The 18,412-nt window shown below is 46.5% G+C and overlaps 2 protein-coding genes and 1 long non-coding RNA gene across 5 annotated transcripts in view; 2 read left to right on the top strand and 1 right to left on the bottom strand.

Moving 5' to 3' along the window:
* Positions 1-2,828, top strand: part of LOC148004461 (uncharacterized) — a 46,719-nt gene extending 43,891 nt beyond the window's left edge. For all 3 annotated transcript variants that reach the window (XR_015625087.1, XR_015625086.1, XR_015625085.1), the window contains one exon: positions 2,426-2,828. The gene's annotated coding sequence lies outside the window, so the exon portion shown is untranslated. The remainder of the gene's footprint in view (positions 1-2,425) is intronic.
* On the bottom strand, positions 343-1,284 carry Or1i2 (olfactory receptor family 1 subfamily I member 2). Its single transcript, NM_001000418.1, is given in 1 exon segment — positions 343-1,284. A coding segment is annotated over 1 exon segment (942 nt).
* A 2,408-nt stretch (positions 2,829-5,236) lies between the features above and the next one.
* LOC148004460 (uncharacterized) lies at positions 5,237-15,237 on the top strand. The gene is made up of 3 exons (XR_015626103.1): positions 5,237-5,448; positions 6,136-6,887; positions 13,984-15,237. It is a non-coding gene; the product is annotated as an uncharacterized LOC148004460 (long non-coding RNA).
* The last annotated feature ends 3,175 nt before the right edge of the window (positions 15,238-18,412 follow it).

Raw genomic sequence — 18,412 nt, 5'->3', positions numbered from 1 at the left:
GTTTCTAGTACTGCCACACAAAACCAAAACCAAACCAAACCAAACCAAACCAAACCAAACCAACAACAAAACCTAAACTTCCGGATCCAGGCTATCCCAGCACTCAGGAGGCTGAGACACAGAACTCCGGTCCTCTGTAAGATCACCAAGTGCTTTTAAACCCAGCTACAGAAACCATTTCCTTGTGACACATTTACCACATTCTACCATTAGGTTTTATTAGGAGTCTCTGTTGCATGCTAGACTTTGTACAACTTGAGAACAGGATTGAGGTTCATCTCTGTATCCTAAGTACCAAGCAGGGGTCCTCAAAGTTAGTGGTCACCCAGTTACTGTTCTGCACTAGGACTGAAATGAGACCGCTTTGCTGCGAAGCTTCCTCAGGGCTGCCTTCATGTCCTTGTTCCTTAGGCTATAGATAAAGGGGTTCAGTGTAGGGATAACCACCCCGAACATTAATGCAGCCGCCTTGTCTTTCTGAGAGGAGCTAGGGGATGCTGGCAGTAAGTATCCAGTAAAGATGGTCCCATAGAAGAGCGACACCACAGTGAGGTGTGAACCACAAGTCGAGAAAGCTTTCCACTTGCCCTGGGCAGAAGGGATCCGGAGGACTGCCCTGAAGATGCAGATGTAGGAGAGCAGGATGCAGGACAATGGGCTGAGGCCCATGACGATTCCAAAAGCAAAGATCACCAGCTCATTGATGTGTGTGTCCGAGCAGGAGAGTTTCAGGAGGGGCATAAGGTCACAGAAGAAGTGTGGGATTTCTAATCCCGCACAGAAGGTCAGTCGGGCCATGAGACAAGTGTGTACCAAGGACTGGAGATTAGTAATGGCCCATGTCCCGCCCACCAGTAGTGCACAGACACGTGGGTTCATGAGCACTGAGTAGCGGAGTGGGTAGGCAATGGCCACCAGCCGGTCAATGGCCATCGCTGCCAGGAGGAAGCTGTCTATGGTCCCAAAGAGGTGAAAGGCATACATTTGGATAAGACAGCCTGCAAAAGGGATAGCTCTGCTGTGGGTCTGGATGTTCACTAGCATCTTGGGGACAGTAGTGGAGCAGAAGAAGATGTCAACCAGGGACAGGTTGCAGAGGAAGAAGTACATGGGTGTGTGCAGGTGACAGTCTGATATGATGGCTAGGATGATGAGCAGGTTTCCAAAGACGGTGACCAGATACATGGACAGGAACAGTCCAAAGAGGACGGTCTGCAAGCCTGGGTCCTCTGAGAGTCCCATGAGGTGAAATTCTGAGACTGCTGTTTGGTTTTCTGATGCCATAGAACAGTCTGTGTCTACTGAGACAGAAGGAGACAACATAGGAGACAACAGAAGGAAGCAACATAGAGCTGGAGTCAGAGTTGGGGCCTCAATCCTGTAGAAGCCTTTAAGATGATGTGAAAATCCGTTTACTCCTTTGAATAACATTCTTTAAGCTACCTCCGGTGGCTTTTGTATTCTCCAAGCTATCTAAGTTTGAGTAATGAGAGTCTCAAATTCTTAACTTAGGTACTTGTTCAACTTGGATGTTGTCCAAGGTGGGTGACCTTTGCCTAAAAGTTCCACAAGTGCCCATGTGGTAAAAGCTCAGATGGGCAGCCTGGGAGGGGTGGTAGAAGGTGGTTTCTGGGGCCGGAGAGATGGCTTAGCATTTGAAGACTTGCTGTTCTTACAACAGACTTGTATTTGACTCCTAGCGCTCACAGATATGGTGACCGTGTGACCACTGAACAGACTTCCACCAGGCTATGTACTATGGGTCAATGGACCGTGAACTGAGACCTCTGAAATCTTGAGTCAGAATAAACCTTTCCTCCTTTTAAATTGACTATATTCAGATATTTTGGGGTAGTGACTGAAAGCTGACGTACGTCAAATCTCAACTCAAAACATCTACAGTAAAAGGAATCTGGCATTTCCTTCCCTCCACCCCCCACCCCCAGACTTCTCACCCTCTTCCTTCATCCTCACCTTTTAACTTCATGCTAACGAGATAATTTGAAGGCAGGAGAAGTGTCCGTCAGAAGCTCTTGTTATCCAGCCAGGTGTGGCTGTGCATGCCTTTAATCACAGCACGTGGAAGGCAGTGTAAGGAAAATCTCTGAGTTCGAGGCCAGCTTGGTTTGTAGAACAAGTTCCAGGACAGCCAAACCTACACTGAGAAACCCTGTGTGGAAAAACAAACCAAAACAAGAAACTAGGGGAAAGTGCCGTGGTGGTTTCCACGGGACTAGGAAGTCTTAGGTTCATGTATTCGAATGCTTGGCCATGAGGGGGTACGAATACTTGACCTGAATTAGGTGTGGCCTTTGTGGAGTAGGTGTGAGGTTGGCCTTATTGGAGGAAGTGTGTCACAGGGGGTGGGCTTTGAGGTTTCAACTGTGCAAGCCAGGCTCAGTGTCTCTCTTCTTCCCCCCTGCAGGTCCAGAACGTAGAATTCTCAGCTCCTTCTCAGCACCACGTCTGCAATGCTTCCCACCATGCTTCCAGTCATGTTGAAGGCCAGAGCCCTGAAACTCCAAACAAGCCCCATTTAACACTTTCCTTTCTGAGAGTTGCTGTGGTCACGGTATCTCTTCACCAGAACACTGACTAGGACAAGTTCTAGCAATTTTTGTAGAGAATATGAGTTTGGTTCCTAGCCACCCTCACTGGGGAAGCTAATCACTGTCAGTAATTCTAGCTCCAGAAGATCCGACTCTCCTTTTTTTGGCCTCTGCATTCACATGTACAAACACACAGGCGCGCTCGCGCGCGCATACACACACACACACACACACACACACACACGTTAAAAAATGAAATAAAATCTTTAAAAAGAAACAGTCTGAGCATCAATTTTAGGTTTAGAATACATACACAAAGAGAGAGTTTACTACATATAGAGAGCTGGGGGTATATTTCAGTAGTCCAAGGTGTGTCTGTCATGCAAGAAGTCCTGGATTTGATCTCCAGCACCACAAAAAAGAGTGCACAAAACGTGTGTATGCAGGTATACTGTGGAACACTACTCAACTGTAAAAAGAAGGAAAATGTGTCATTCACCACAATATATAACGAGCCCAGAAAAGGTTATGCCAATGAAACAAAAAAATGCCACACAATCTCCATTATATATGGCTTTCAGAGAAAGTTGTACCAATAGAAGCGGACAGGAGGATGGCAATTAACAGAGTTTGGCAAGGGGACAGTTGCAGTTGGTCAAAAGATTTAAATTTCGAGTCAGAGATACATTACCTAAATTCAAGAGAGCTATAATGGAACATGGTAACTGCAGTTGATGGCACAAATCATGTTCTTTTCTAATGTTATTTATTTAGTATTGTTTAATGTGAGTACACTGTCGCTGTCTTCAGACACACCAGAAGAGGGCGTCAGATCCCATTACAGATGGTTGTGAGCCACCATGTGGTTGCTGGGATTTGAACTCAGGACCTCTGGAAGAGCAGTCAGTGCTCTTAACCGCTGAGCCATCTCTCCAGCCCCAGAAATCACGTTCTTAAAAGTTGTTGGGTCAGGGGCTGGGGATTTAGCTCAGTGGTAGAGCACTTACCTAGGAAGCGCAAGGCCCTGGGTTCGGTCCCCAGCTCCGAAAAAAAGAACCAAAAAAAAAAAAAGTTGTTGGGTCTGTAGAGATGACTCGGTGCTTAAGAACATCTGCAGAGGAACAGGGTTTCATTCCCTCAACCATGTGTGCTGGCTCACCAGTGCCTGTAACTCTAGCTCCAAGAGATATGATGCCCTCTTCTGGCCTCTGCTGCATTCACACACACACACACACACACACACACACACACACACACACACACACACTGAGAAATAAGAGTAAATTTTAAAAGGGGAAATTGCCTAGAACGTATTGATGCTGTGCATTAGCTCCTTAGCGTAGTTACCCTAAAGTACGGAGATTTTAAAATATGTGCATAATTTTCGTCGATTAAAAGCAGCTTTAAGAATTGTGCTCTGGGCTGGAGGCATAGCTCAGTGGTGGCGTCCTTGCCTAACTTATGCCTGACTCTGGGTTTCATCCTCGTTACTGCGAAGAACTTCTGTTTGCTTGCAAATAATATTTAATTAAACAATACAATCACAGTTACAAGTACAACAAGCAAAATCAGGTTTGGGGATAATTAAAATGATGCCATTCAGTTGACGAAGGCGGAGCCAGGCGGGCAAGCATAGGAGACCTTTTAGCTTGGGTTCTCCATCTGATTTGGGGTTGTGGATCCCACCAACTGTGCATTCAACAGCTGGTTTCCCTCCCCTGCGTGCATCACACACACACATCCCTCTCCCAATTGCACCAAAACAGCTTCAGCATCCCCTCAGGCCCCCGACCACACCAGTGCACACATCCTCCCATCTTTGAACAATGCTGGAAGTTTTCAAATCCCTGCTAACTAACGGTAATCAAGTTTAGATGGTTTGCATTCAAGTTTATTCCTGTTTCTTTCTCGCTTTGAATAATAGAAAGTCAATCCGTGCTGAACTGGTTTTGGGTACGTTCCATTATGGCAAGACCACATCCTCAAGTAAAGTTTAAGAGACCCTGTGTTCACCATGTTATACACATGCAGACTCAGACACACATTAAAAGCAAACCTAGTATAGGATGGGACATGTGCAATAGAGAAGTGACTCTATGATGTCATCGGTCAACCAAACTAGAGAGCTGCCCAAACCGCTCCCCTTATTAAGCACACTCCCCTTGAAGCCCATAGAAGGAAGCCCTGGCACAGTAACCCGGATGCTTGAGCATTGGTTTCTGTGTCTCGCTGTCAGTCTGCTCTCTGAGTAGTTTTCCCGGTTCTTCTGCAAGTCTGTGTGAACCCTCATTATCGATTCCTAGGAAAGGCTGAGAACCTGCAAGCACCTGGCTCTAACCCAGACCGTCAAAAGCCACCTTATCTCTGTCGGTAGAGCAGTTGGTAAGCAGGCCGCGAGTCCTGCAGCTGTGCAGAAACTGGCCGTGTTAGCGCCATTCTGTAATCACAGAACTCTGGAGGCGGAGGCAGTAAATTGGTTCCAGGCTCCCCTCAGTACAGACTGTCTCAGTACAAAGCAAAGCAAAACAAACAGGTAAACGACCAAACTAGCAATTCTTTTTTTGCACCCGTACACGGCCAACAAAGTCTGACTGTTATTTGCTTCTGTCTCTCAGTGACCATATTTGCTGCCTTTAATAAACATTAACCCAGAATATGTTAGGTGCCAGGTTCCCCCTACTTTTCCTACAGTAAGTACATGGAGCCTGGAGTGATGGGGAACACTTATAATTCCACAACTCTGGAGGCCAGTGCAGGGGCATCATGAGTTGCCGGTCACCTTGGGCTATAAAGAGAGACCATACCTCAAAACAAGACACCATTACCATGCTCTCCCAAAACCTCAAGATCATCTCTCTCCATTGAGGACAGACCTTTTGCTGTCCTCTCTTCTACTCAGGTAGGCATCTTTTTGTCTCATTTATGATTCTTATTTTTCCTCCTTCAAAGAACATTAATTTTTAGAAAGATGTAAGGATTGCTGAAGTGGGATTGGGATGTATATGATAGAAGACAGGATGGGAGGAGATGTGGAAAAGTGAGGAAACTAGAAAGCCGCCCATATGGGCAGGCATGAAGCCTCAGTGGGTAAAGGAGCTTGCTGCCAAGTCTGAGGACCTGAGTTCAATCCACATCTTTGAGAGAGAACTGACTCCCACAGGAGGTTGTTCTCTACCTACCCTCTCCCCCCCATCACATCAATATGTAAATGAAGGGAACCACTGTGACTGGGGGAAAAAGGCTCTAAGGGAGGAGGGGTGGGGGTAACAATAAAGCAGAGTGGAAAGGGGAGGGGAAGCAAGGGTGGGAGGGGAAGAGAAGTATGGAAGGAGGGAGCAAAATGAGGGAGAGGAGAAAGAGGAGGAGGAGGAGAAGGAGGAGGAAGAGGAGAAGGAGGAGGAGGAGAAGGAGGAGAAGGAGGAGAAGGAGGAGAAGGAGGAGACTAACTATGATGGAATATATAGGAAAATCCTATATGGAAACCCATTATGTTTTAAGTTGACTTTAAAAATTAAAATTAAAAAACAACAGAAGAAAAAGAATTGTCTGGTTAGGAGTATGACTCAGTGGCAGCATGTACCTGCAGGCCCTGGAGATGCTCAAGGCCTTCCTGGACTACATGAGACCCTGCCACCAAACAGAGAAAGAAAAGCAAACCACCGAGGAGGAGGAGGACCACAAACAGATAAAACCTGCCGTCCCAAGGTGTAGTGAGAGCAACGGAGAGATTATGGTGACTGCTACCACAGCAGGCTCCTTGGAGGTGGAGAGATGCCGAAAGGCAGTTCAGGAAGGTTATCAGAATTCCGTCTTGTTACGATCTATGCCCTTCAGAGTCTGAGGTTTGGGTGGGAGATTTTTTTGCAGTGCAACATCAGCGTCCTCTGGGCTGCTGGGTGAAACCCAATTCCTCGTCATACATTTGCAGCCGTCTTCAGTTGGTGACTGGCATTTGCCCCGTGGTGGTCGTTCCTGGATCATTGGCTGTCGTTTGGAGGGCTTCTAAAAGCACAGACAGCTGCCCCGGGGACATGTTTGGAGAACTACTGCATTGAGGATCCCGTTCTATGACTTTGCCATCTGCACAAGTGTCCTCCAACTGCAGACCCTAAATATTGCACATTATGTCCTGACATAGAGTTTGGCCCTCACCTCACCATCCACCCTGTCTACAGTTGGCCTCCTCCTCCCATTCACCATCTAGGAACTAAATAAGTTTTGTTTCTTCAACCTCTTCCACCTCAGTGTTCTCTGTCTGTCTCCACTCACCAGAACGGCACCAACAAAGAGGGATTCTCAGCAACCTTCCTATTCCATTATCAACTAGAACCACCAGAGGTCAGTGCTCAGTTCCCAGGAAGGGCACAGGAAGTCATTCATTGTGACAGCTGTGACACCTGCTGTCCTTGAGAGAAACTCATACGACCCCCAGCCAGGACAGATAAGCAGACTGCTAAGGGCTCTAGCAGATATTTATAGTTGGGGGCTGTGGGGACTCCATTCCCAAGCTCCTTGTTAAGAAAGAGAATGCTAATTATTTTGTTCCTGCTTTCGCCCCATGTGACCTGTTCTCCGAAGGACAGGTGGTTTGCTGCCGTCAGATTTGTGAGGAGCTGGAGCGGGTATTAGGGATTTATCCCCTTGGGTCCCTTTTCAGCTCAGACGGAGTCTCATGGAGGCTCCCGAGTAAGGTCTTGGGAGGAGCCAAGTCCTTGAGGTGTCCAGGTGAATCTAAGATGGGCCTTTCACTCTGACTGTCATAGCGGAGACTGGGTGGGCAGGGGGTTTGCGGCATTTGGGTAACCAAGGAAAGTTTCTAGAAAATAATAAGCAAATGATCAATACACACTGAATAAATAAACTATTGGGTGTTTAATGTTTAGTGGTGTTGGAGTCACAAGGACAGGTCTGAGTTGGAAGGTCAGGTGCTAGGTTCCTGCGTTCTTGTCCCTTTTGACGAGGAGTTGTGTGAGACACATGGATGACGTGGGGAACAGCCCTCTGTATTATTCTGTAATAAACACAAGAGACAAGCGAAAGCAAAGCAGGTTTCAATACACCGTTCCGAAGAGAGGGTGCAGGCAGAGAGAACGGATGACGTGACTGATGTAAGCCTGTATTTTTTTATTGAAATTTATTTTTATTTTTAACATGTATGGGCGTTTTGTCTGCGTGTTTGTCTATGCACCACTTGCATGTCTGGTGCTCAGAGGCCAGGTGAGGGCATCGACCTCCTGGAACTGGAGTTACAGCTGTTGGGATCCACTGTCGGGTGCTGGGAACTGAATTTCCATCTCTTGGAAGAGCAGCCAGTGGTGTTAACCATGTAACCAGAGCGCTTAACTAGATGTTCTTAACCATCTCTCCAGCTCCCAGGAGAGTGGTTCTTAAAGTTTCTGCTCTTGAGAAATCCCTGTGCTCTTTCTAAAACAGCCCGAGATCAGAGACAGACAACCGTCACATTGTTTCTAGCATAATTCCTTTCTCAAATTCCCCACCCTATAGGCACAGGACTGATGAATAAGTGGGCATTGAGACTGTATCCTTCTCTGTTACTTTCCAGCAGGTGCCAGCCGCCAGCTCAGTGAGGGAAAGGTTGAGTTTCTCCTCCTTACCTGTGACACTTTGATGCACTTCATGCTGGAAATGGAAATAGTTTAGCTCTTACGACTCTGTATTATCTAATTACTTAATCTGCTGAGGTACGTTAATTGTGTTTTGAAAGGCTCTATGAGGCTGGATGATGGCAAACACAGGCCGGACGGAGCGTAGTAGCAAACATGGTGCTGGCGAGTTTTGTGTTTCACCCTCTTCTCCCCTTGATAAAAAGCCCACTAGATTACATGCCTAAAGCCAGCCACCAAGGTCTACTCCCTTGTTTGGCTGGTGATTCATTCCTGAGGCTGGTCACTAAGGTCTGACTATCAAAACATCAAGGTCCAGTAATCAAACTTCATCATTTCAATTAACCCAATTAAAATGCCCACTGAGAGCTTCCCAGCATATCTTAGCGCACTTTAGCACAGATCTCTAATAAAGAGTCACTCTCTATTTGGTTTGTGCTTGGCATTTGGTGTTGAGGTGTGGTCCAGTGGGAAGTAGCCCTCAATTCAAGGTTCCCCTGCACTTTCATTTTCTACTTAGGTGCTGCCTAGATTCTCCACTCCCTACCGTCCGTCCCTCTCTGCACCCCAAGCCCACACCTTTCTTTTCTCTCTTCCACCGCTTTCTATCTTATCACTCTCTGGCTCTCCCTCTCTCCCTCTGTTACCCCCTCTTCCTCTAATTTCCATCTCCCTCTCTTTCCCTTTGTTCTCTTTCTTTCTCTCCTTTCTCGCCCCTCCTTCCTCCCAATCTTTTTGAAAGAGGATGAGCTGCAGTTCTTAACCAGGAACACTTCATCCACAGGGCACACCTACTCACCTATGCAGACATTTAAAAAGTTACCTTATTTATTCGTGTGTGTGTGTGTGTGTGTGTGTGTGTGTGTGTGTGTGTGTGGTGTGCGCAATGGTGCATCCATAGTCTGAAGACAAGTTGTAGGAGTCAGTTCTCTCACTCCGTGGGCCCTCGACATCTAACTCAGAGCATCGGGCTTGGCAGCAGCACCCGTTTCCCCGAGTCATTTCGCCAGACCATGTGTAGACAGTTCTGAGGACTACGACCGCGTTCAAGGATGAGGCCTAATGTGGTCTGAGGCACAGCACTAGCCTCTTCCCAGCGGACAGTCGATATGAGTCAGCAATGGCAGTGTGGACACAAAGGGAAAGATATGAGGGGTGGTGTGACCTCTGGCATTTAGGTTGGGAGGGTAAACTTGGTATTCTTCAGGTAAATATGAACATTTCCAGATATTTAAACTCAATAAATCTGTAAAATCTCTAGATGAGGAGATGAAATTCAGGACCTGTATGACAGGTAGGCACTTAACCACAGAGTCATACACCAGCTTGCTCACCTTCCCCCCCCCCTCTTTCTTAACTTTCTTTCTTTCTTTCTTCCTTTCTTAATTTCTTTCTTTCTTCTTTGAGACAAGGTTTTCTATCACCCCAGAATAACTCTAATCTTCTGATCCTCCTGCCTGTATCCCCTATGTGCTGGGATTAGAGGTATATATCCCTATGCCCATTTCTCTTCGACATTTATTTATTTAATGTGTATGTGCGAGGTGGGCCAAGGCTCATGGGAGCCGCTGCCTGAGCATGAAGGTCAGAGAGTAACCCGAGGGAGTCAGCTCCTTCATTTTCCTTCTGTGGCTCCTGAGAATCAAGCTCAGGTGGTTCGTTTCGGTGGGAAGTACCTTTGCCTGCTGAGCCTTCTTGCCGGCTCTCCTGTCTTGGTTGTTTTGTTTGCCAACTCAACACAAGTTAGGTGAGTAGAGGAAACTCAGTTGAGAAAAATCCCTCCATCAGATTGGACTGTAGGCAACCTGGTAGGCATTTTTCTGGATTAATGGTTGATGTGTAGGGGCTTAGTCAGTGGGGCTGGGGTGGTGGTGGTTGGGGGTTGAGAGGGTGGGAGAAGACTGCTATCCTTGGGCAGGTGGTTCTGGGCCACCTAGGAAGGCAGGCTGAGCCAGCCGTGAGGAATAAGGCGGTAGGGAAGCAGCATTACTCTCTGGCCTTTGCTTTCAGTTCCAGCCTCCAGGTTCCTTCCCCACTGAGATCCTGCCCTTGCTTCCCTTAGTGGTGGACTGTTACCTAGAAGTATAAACAAAGTAATTTCTTCCACCTCAACTTGCTTTTAGTCACAGTGTTTTGTCACAGCAGTAGAGACCGGAACTCAGGCATCTTCCTACGGTGCTTTAAGATGCTGGGCACCAGGCCTCCAGTTTCATTCCACCAGACAAAGGTTTTCCAACTGAACTGCATCCCAAATACTCATAACCTTTACCCTTTAAAGGGTACGTGAGGGAGCATGATAAACGCTGTTTGACGATCATGCTCGTCCAGTATGCACCATGCCACCATTTAAGTTTTGCAAGAGCCGGTGGTGGCGGTGTGACAGGTATAGGTTGTAAGGGCAGGCTGGAACTTGCCTCACCACCAAGAATGCCGAAGAGAGAATAAAAGCAGCAAACACGAGATAGGTACAGTCACGGTGACCCAGTTTTGATGCTGACATCACCCAAGCTGTCCTCACAGTAATCCCGTGGGACTGACAGATAGAACATGGAGTACCATGTGGTCTCGTGGTTGCCGCTGTACTGCTTTAAAAAAGATTGTGGCTTTAAAACCCACAAGAAGACTGTTTTAACTATGAAAGGCCAACTAAGGATTAGTTATTGGATGGTGAAAGATGCCTTAAGATGGTTCCTCAGTGGTCTTGGCTTATTTATCTAAAAATAATAGTTACTCCATTATGAATAATCTCACAACTAGTAAAAACCCACGATGTAATTTGTTCACAATCTCTCCAGAAGGTGGTTGTTGTTGTTCTTATAACATGTGTCTGTGTCTAGGCTTTTGCATGTGGGTGCAGGTGCATGAAGAGGCCAGAAGAGGGCGCTGGATTCCACGGAGTGGAGTCGTGAGGTGCCCAGTGAGGGTGTTTGGACCCAAACTTGGATCTTCCAGAACAGCTATAGTGACTCTTCAACCCCCTGAAGCTGTTACCTGTTTTACTTTACTTTTTAAATTCCACTTATTTCTGTCTCCCTCCACATCTCTGTAGCTGTTCATTATCATATTAAGGAATGGAGAGAGAGAGAGAGAGAGAGAGAGAGAGAGAGAGAGAGAGAGAGAGAGAGAGAGAGAGAGAGAAAGATTGATTTTCTCCTTGGTGCAATTTGACCAAGAATCAGCCCAAATTTGAATTCTCCACTTCTGTCTATAGTCTGTGATTACTTGTCTGTCTATTGTGTGTTCCTATTGGCTTTCTGTTGTGCCAGTGTGTTATCTATGTTTCACATGTGCCTGTTCCTAAGAACCTAAGAAAGGACTTTGTATTTATTGACTAGCACAGAAAGAGTGAATGGGAAAGGAACAAGTTCTTTTTTCCCATTGATTAATTTATTTGTTAACTTTTGATCACAGTCACTTCCTCTCCCTGTCCCCCCTCACAGAGCACCTTTGCCATCTGCCCCTCCCCTTTTCCTCTGAGAGGGTGGAGGTTACCCCTGGATACCCCATCCCCCCACCCCCAGCCACATCCAGTCTTTGCAGGGCTAGGCACATCCTCTCCCACTGAGGTCAGACAAAGCAGCCCAGCCAGAGGAATCGATTCCACAGATAGGCAACAACTTTAGGTACAGCCCCTGCTCCGGTTGCTGGGGAACCCACATGAACGCCTTGCTGCACCTCTGCTATGCATGTGCAGGAGGCCTAGGGCCATCTCACTGTATGCTCTTTGGTTGGTGGTTCTCGAGAGTGCCCAAGGGTACAGAGTAGTTGACTCTGTTGATCTTCCTGGGAGTTCCTATCCCCTTTGGGGACCTCAACCTTCCCCCGACTTGTCTATAAGAGCCCAATGTTTGGCTGTGGGTCTCTGCATCTGTTTTAGTCAGCTGCTGGGTAGAGCCTCAAGGACAGTCATGCTGGGATCCTATCTGCACGTTTAACCGATTGTCATTAAGAGTGTCAGGGACTGATGCTTGCTCATGGGATGGGTCTAAAGCTGACTGGTTATTGTTGGCCATCCCCTCAGTCTCAAAGCTGGGGATAGAGTAGTGCAGTGGTAGATCTGCCCAGTCTAGGTGTGCAGCTTTTAAATATTGTAGCTGAGTTGTGTGTTCTCACATGGGCTTATTGGGGTTGGAGAATTACTGCAACATAGAACACTGAATTTTCAGGGACACTTTAACAGTTTCACAAAGGAAGGCATTTCTGTATTGACCCCAACTGACCCAGAATAACACTTGAAACTGCACAGACATCATCAACCTGTATCCGTACATGGACTCCAACACTTAAGAGATGTTTGTTGTTTAAGGTTGCAGTCAACCTGTTGGCTGCTCCCAGTAAATGATTACAATACACACACACACACACACACACACACACACACACACACACACACCACACATACCATACACACACACCACACACACACACCACACACACACACACACCACACACACACATCACACAGACACCACACACACACACACACCACACACACCACACACACACACACACCACACACACACACCACACACACACCACACACACACACCACACACATACATACCACACACACACACCATACACACACATACCACACACACACACACACACACACACACACACACTTCACTATTCTGGGTCAGGGGCATGGAAGTGTACGTAACTTGAGGTTAAAGTTAGGCATTTAGCTTAAGTCGTAAAAGCATGGGAAATCGAGAGCACAGTAAGGTTGACTACACTGTTCTTTTAAAAGCAGCTTAAACTCAAATTGGCGAGCACACAGTAGGGTACCAGGCTGTGTCTTAAATGATCTCAAGACACATTATTAATTTTTCCGCAAGGTCTGGAAAAAGTTCAGCGTCTTTGAAAGGACATTTGAACGTATGTATTATACATCTCACCACACACCTGCATCTACCACAACATGAAGGTCATTCGAGGACTGGATTCTCCCTTCCACTTTGCCGAAGCAAGGTCTGCCTTGTTCCTGATGCTGTGGTTTGGGTTCCGATCAAGCCAGCCTGCAGGCATTCCTCACCTCCTCCAGTCCCTGGCTCTCATTTCCCCATAGGAGTTTTGTACACACCATAGTATCCTGTCACAGACAATTGTATTCGTTCTCTGAGAACTTGATACAATGCATTTTATTCAGGTTCTCATCTCATTTCCCCTCAGATCACCTACGCCCTCTGCCTTAGCTATGCCCACAACTGCTGTTCTAGACATTGTGATGCTATCTACTGGTCGTGGTTGACTTACCAGAGGCCATATTCTTAAGGAAAACTGGCTTTGTCTTCCACAAGAGCCATCAATTGTCAACAGGACTCAAGTAGGATGGGGCCCCACCTGCTTCATGCTAGAAGATCAAGCTAGCATCCCGTTCGACATGGGTTCTGCGAATTGAACTCAGGTCATGAGGTTTGTGAGGTGTTTGCCCAGGGGTAATCTCCTCAACCCTATTTTCTGGTACAAAGTCTTGCTATATTGCCTTGTCTGGCCTTGAACTTGAACTCAAGTGAACGTCTTGCTCCAACTTCCTGAGTTTCTGGGACTATGAGTACACACTACTCAGCTGCAAGTATTTTCTGCTTTGATGCTGCTCATTTTTTTACTTTCTTTATGAATTTATATTTATTATTATTATTGTCACTGTCTGGGTGCACATGTGCCATTTGTACATGGGGAGACCAGGGGACAGCCTCTCTCCTTCTACCTTTATATGGGTCCCTCGATCAAATTCCGGTTCCCAATCTTGTTTGGTGTGCTGGGTATTTATATGTCATAAATATATGTTATTTATATTGATACAGGCTAAAGTCAACGGAGAAAATGCCTCCAAAAGATCAAGGTGCAGGCATTTCTTCAACTGGTGATTGATGGTGTGATTGTTGCTGGGACCACCCTGGCCTGGTGGTCTAGGGCTCTATCAGAAAGCGTCCTGAGCAAGCCACGAGGGACAAGCCAGTAAGCAGAACTCCTTCATGGCTTCTGCAACCGCTCCTGCCTCGTGGCTCCTGTCCTGACTTCCTTCAGTGATAAACTGCGATGTGGAAGTGTAAGCCAATTAACCTCTGTCCTCCTCACGTTGCTTCTGGTCATAGCATTTCCTCATAGCACTAGGAACCCTAAGACACTCAGCAAGCATTTTGCCCTCTGAACCGTATGATTCACAGGCCCTGTCTCCTTTCATTAGGTAGTTAATATATGTTTTCAGATAATTAATATTATCATTGTGGTCTTGGTGTCCAAATCTTTCTTCATATCTGAGAGCACAGTGCCAATGTTTTTGCAAAGCTTGCTTATTCATTTATTTGGATGTACGTGGGTCATGGTAAGCAGATATCTAGATATCCAACTCATTAATTTTAATAGCTACATAATACCCCATGAGATGAATGTATTTTGATTGTGAAGTTTTCCCACCTGGTATGTCATGCAGGGTATTTCCAGTTTGTTTTTGTTGCTTCTGTAATCAGTTCTTCCATAAACATTTATATAGGTTGGGTTCTCAGACATGGGATTTCCTTTTTTTTGCATCTTTATGTAATAATTTATTTTATGTGTATGGGTGTTTTGCCTGAAGGCTTGTCTGTACACTATGTGCATACATGGTGCCTCCTGGCAGGAGGCATCAGGTCTCTCCATGCGTCTGGAGTTGTGACCTGCCCTATGTCCTCAGAACGTAATCCTGGTCCTGTGGAGGAGAAGCTCTGAAGTGCTGTACCCCCTCCCCAGCCAATGTGGAATTTCAAATAGATATGGTCGTCTTAATTTTCCCAGTGTGCAATAACAAGCCACATTTCCACCGACAGGAATGCCCTTTGTGTTTATTTGTATGCACTGGGTGTTGTTATTTTTTTCTGTTATTGCTCTCTCCCTCTTTTTCCTTCTTCCTTTCTTCCCTAGCTCTTGATTTGCCTTCTCTTCCTTTTCAGCTTTCTCCTTTCTTCTTCCTCTACTCTCCTCTCTTCTTCCTCCTCTCCCCTCTCCTTTCCTCTTCATTCTCCCTTTTCTCCTTTAAAATGAACAACCGTGGATCTGCTAAATGAAAAGCTTGAAGCCTTGATTACTGTTTTTTTTTTCCCTTGCCCAATGCGAAGTCCAGCCTCTCCCCATTTGTTTGTTTAGCGATTTAAGCCTCTCTTCTTTGTGGTCAGTCACTTCATACATTTGTTTTCGTAAGCCAGGATCTTATTCTGCAGCCTAGCTGGGCTTTGAACCTGTAATTCTCCATCCTCGGCCTCTTGAGTGATGCTGGGATGACAGCTGTGTACCACAGCCCCTGGCTGTCTGCTCCTCCACCTGAGAGCGGTGCTTTCAAGGTTCCTCTGATGCAGTGTGTATCTGTGCTCTGTTCATTTTATGGTCTCATAGCAGTCCACTGAGTGCTTACCTTATTCTTTTGTTTCCTTGGGTATGCTGACTAATATTCTGGGGAAACAGCGTATGCAACAGCATGTTCACTTAGACATCAGCGTTTTGATTCTTTTGGGTATATGGCTAAGAACAGAATTGCTGAATTAAATGGCAATTAATCATTTGAACAATTATGTTTATTGGTTTACTGTACTTCTAAGGCATGCACATAAGAGGGTAAGCCTGTTGAGGTTAGTGGATGACTTTGGGAATTGTGTCTCTTCCTCAACACGAGTCAGGGATCAAACTCAGGTCATTAAGTTTGGCAGCAAGGACTTTACCGCTGAGTCAGTTAATTCTGTTACAATGCATTGAAAAGAACCACTTTTTAAAACTTCAGATAGATATTTTTTAAAGATTTATTTATTTTATATATGATAGTACACTGTAGCTGTTCTCAGACACACAAGGGGAGGGCATCAGATCCTATTACAGATGGCTGTGAGCCACCATGTGGTTGCTGGGATTTGAACTTAGGACCTCTGGAAGAGCAGTCAGTGCTCTTAACCACTGAGCCATCTCTCCAGACCCAACATTCATTTTTTTTTAAACCGTCGAAGCTGTGCTATTTTACATTTCTGTGCTGTCAGCAGTTTTTTCTTTTTCCTTTTTCCCCTTAAGACAGGATCTCATTATGTAGCCGTTGCTAGCCCAGCACATGATACGAACCAGGATGACATCAAACACATAGCGATCTGCTTGCTCTGGCCTCCCGGGTGCTGGAACGGAAGGCACATTCTGCTGTGCTGAGCCCTCAGCAGTTTTCAGACGTCCTCAGATAAATTTAATGTCAAGATTAAACATTTCCGTCATAGTAGTTCTGTCCTGTTGTATATGTTCACATGTGCTGGGTGCTGCTTGGGTTGAAACTGGACCTTGTATATGGCAGGTCAGAGCTCTTCTACTGAGATCCACCTCCAGTCCTCTCTTAGACGATCTTTAATGACATTTCCTAGCCTCAGCAATCACGTTGGGTCAGCTTTCCACTCATTCTTGAGTCAATGCAATGCGTGTTCTTTTCTCTTTCAAATGTGATGTCTCTTAGGGCTGGCGATTTAGCTCAATTGGCAGAGTGCCCACCTAGCATTGCTCCAAGTTCTGGATGGGACCGTGAGCAGCACAGAAAATTACCGCAGCCTTGCACGCCTGAGATTCCAGAACTTTGGATGTGGAGGCTGCAGGCTCCTGAGTTCAAGGTCATCTACACAACAAGCTGGAGGCCATACAGTGCCTTAAGAGGATTGGCTCAGTGTTCGCTCAATTGTCCCAGCAGGAAACATGCATTTCCTGGTGCTAAAGTGAATCTTGGAATTGTTGATCCTTGTCCCACGCGCGACTTCTCGCCGGCAAGAAACACGCGGGTACATAGAAATCCTTACTGTGACCAAACTTTATTATAATCTTAAAGAGGAAGCCTCGGCCCACCATCATGGTGCGCTTATATACACCCTAGCGTGGCGCATCCACACCTGATTGGTTGTTTACCCATGATCTCATCAGGCACGCCCCGGAGTGGGCAAAGACCTGGCACGAAGGCACTCTTGCACATGCGCACAGTTAACTTCCTGAAAGGGAGTCGGCTGGCGCGGCGAAGGCTGGCGCCATCTTGTAATGGCGGAGGCTATCCTGGCCTTCCACGTGGGGCGCAGTGGAAGCCAGCGCCATCTAGCGGTGGCGAATGTTATTGCGGCCCTCTACACCTCACCCTTATAATTTATATTATTTTATAGCAGTCATGATCACCCTATCGCGTGCAATGAGGAAACCTCAGCCATGTGGAAGGGCTGATCAAAGGATCAATGAGTCTCTCTCATCCCAGTGCAATGGATCCACAGATCCATGGGGTGTAAGAGCAGAGAACTCAGATACAGAAAGAGAGCCTCTCTCCTCCCAGTGCAATGGATCCACAGATCCATGGGGTTCAGGAGCAGAGAACTCAGATACCGACTAATTCCTGAGCAAGATAACCAAATTCCAGGGGAGGCCCCTTGTACAATGGCCACAAGTGCTTGAGTGATAACGGCCTTGTCACGTTTCTGTAGAGATCTGAGTTTGCAAACCAACCATAGTATGAACACTGACCCACAGCATAGGGCTGTACCAGACAGAGCCACTCCCGATAAGTAGTGGGCACCTCATTTGGTCCTCTTCAGCTGTTACCACCAAGGGCCGTAGTCAAGCCACTCCTATAATAAAATTTAGAATTCCCAATTGTTAGTAACTACTCCAGAAAGTTCACCCACTTTGTTTGTCTAACAATAGATTGGGGGAGGATAATTCCAGACACTGCAGACACAATGTCTGCAGCAGTAATGGCTGCTACAATAGCAGCGAAAGTGTCAAGGTCTTTTCCAGGACAGTTCAGGATCAGTCATTTTTCTCTGGAACAACCAGCAGACAATGGAACCATTTCTGAGATCTGTATAACCAGGACAGAGTTCCCCAGTCCACTGTAGCTTTACGCAGGTGGCTTTCTTGTGAAGCTATAGTCTGTAAAATGACAACACCAGTTACCAGTTAAGGCAGCAAGAGTCACTAGGGAAATGAAGGGGGCAGCAACGGCTGGAGTCCAGTCTTCTCCAGCAAGCAGCAGTGTACAGAGAGCAGGCCATAGTGGGACGGGACATACGCAGCGGTAACACTGACTGCAGCAACGGCAAAATCTCTGTGATGACAAAGGATGAAGGGGAATCTTTCATCTTCCTCTCAGGGCAGAGGGATGACTCCAGGGACCTGAGCCACGAGAGCTGAATCTTCATGTAACCAGGATCAGCAAGTCTCAGCAACCACTCAGGCAGCTGGCACACTCTTGTAGCATCCTGT

The sequence above is a fragment of the Rattus norvegicus genome, chromosome 7 (assembly GCF_021556685.1).
Source record: "Rattus norvegicus strain SHRSP/BbbUtx chromosome 7, alternate assembly SHRSP_T2T, whole genome shotgun sequence".
Taxonomy (NCBI): domain Eukaryota; kingdom Metazoa; phylum Chordata; class Mammalia; order Rodentia; family Muridae; genus Rattus; species Rattus norvegicus.
This window is presented reverse-complemented; position numbering and strand designations above follow the sequence as displayed.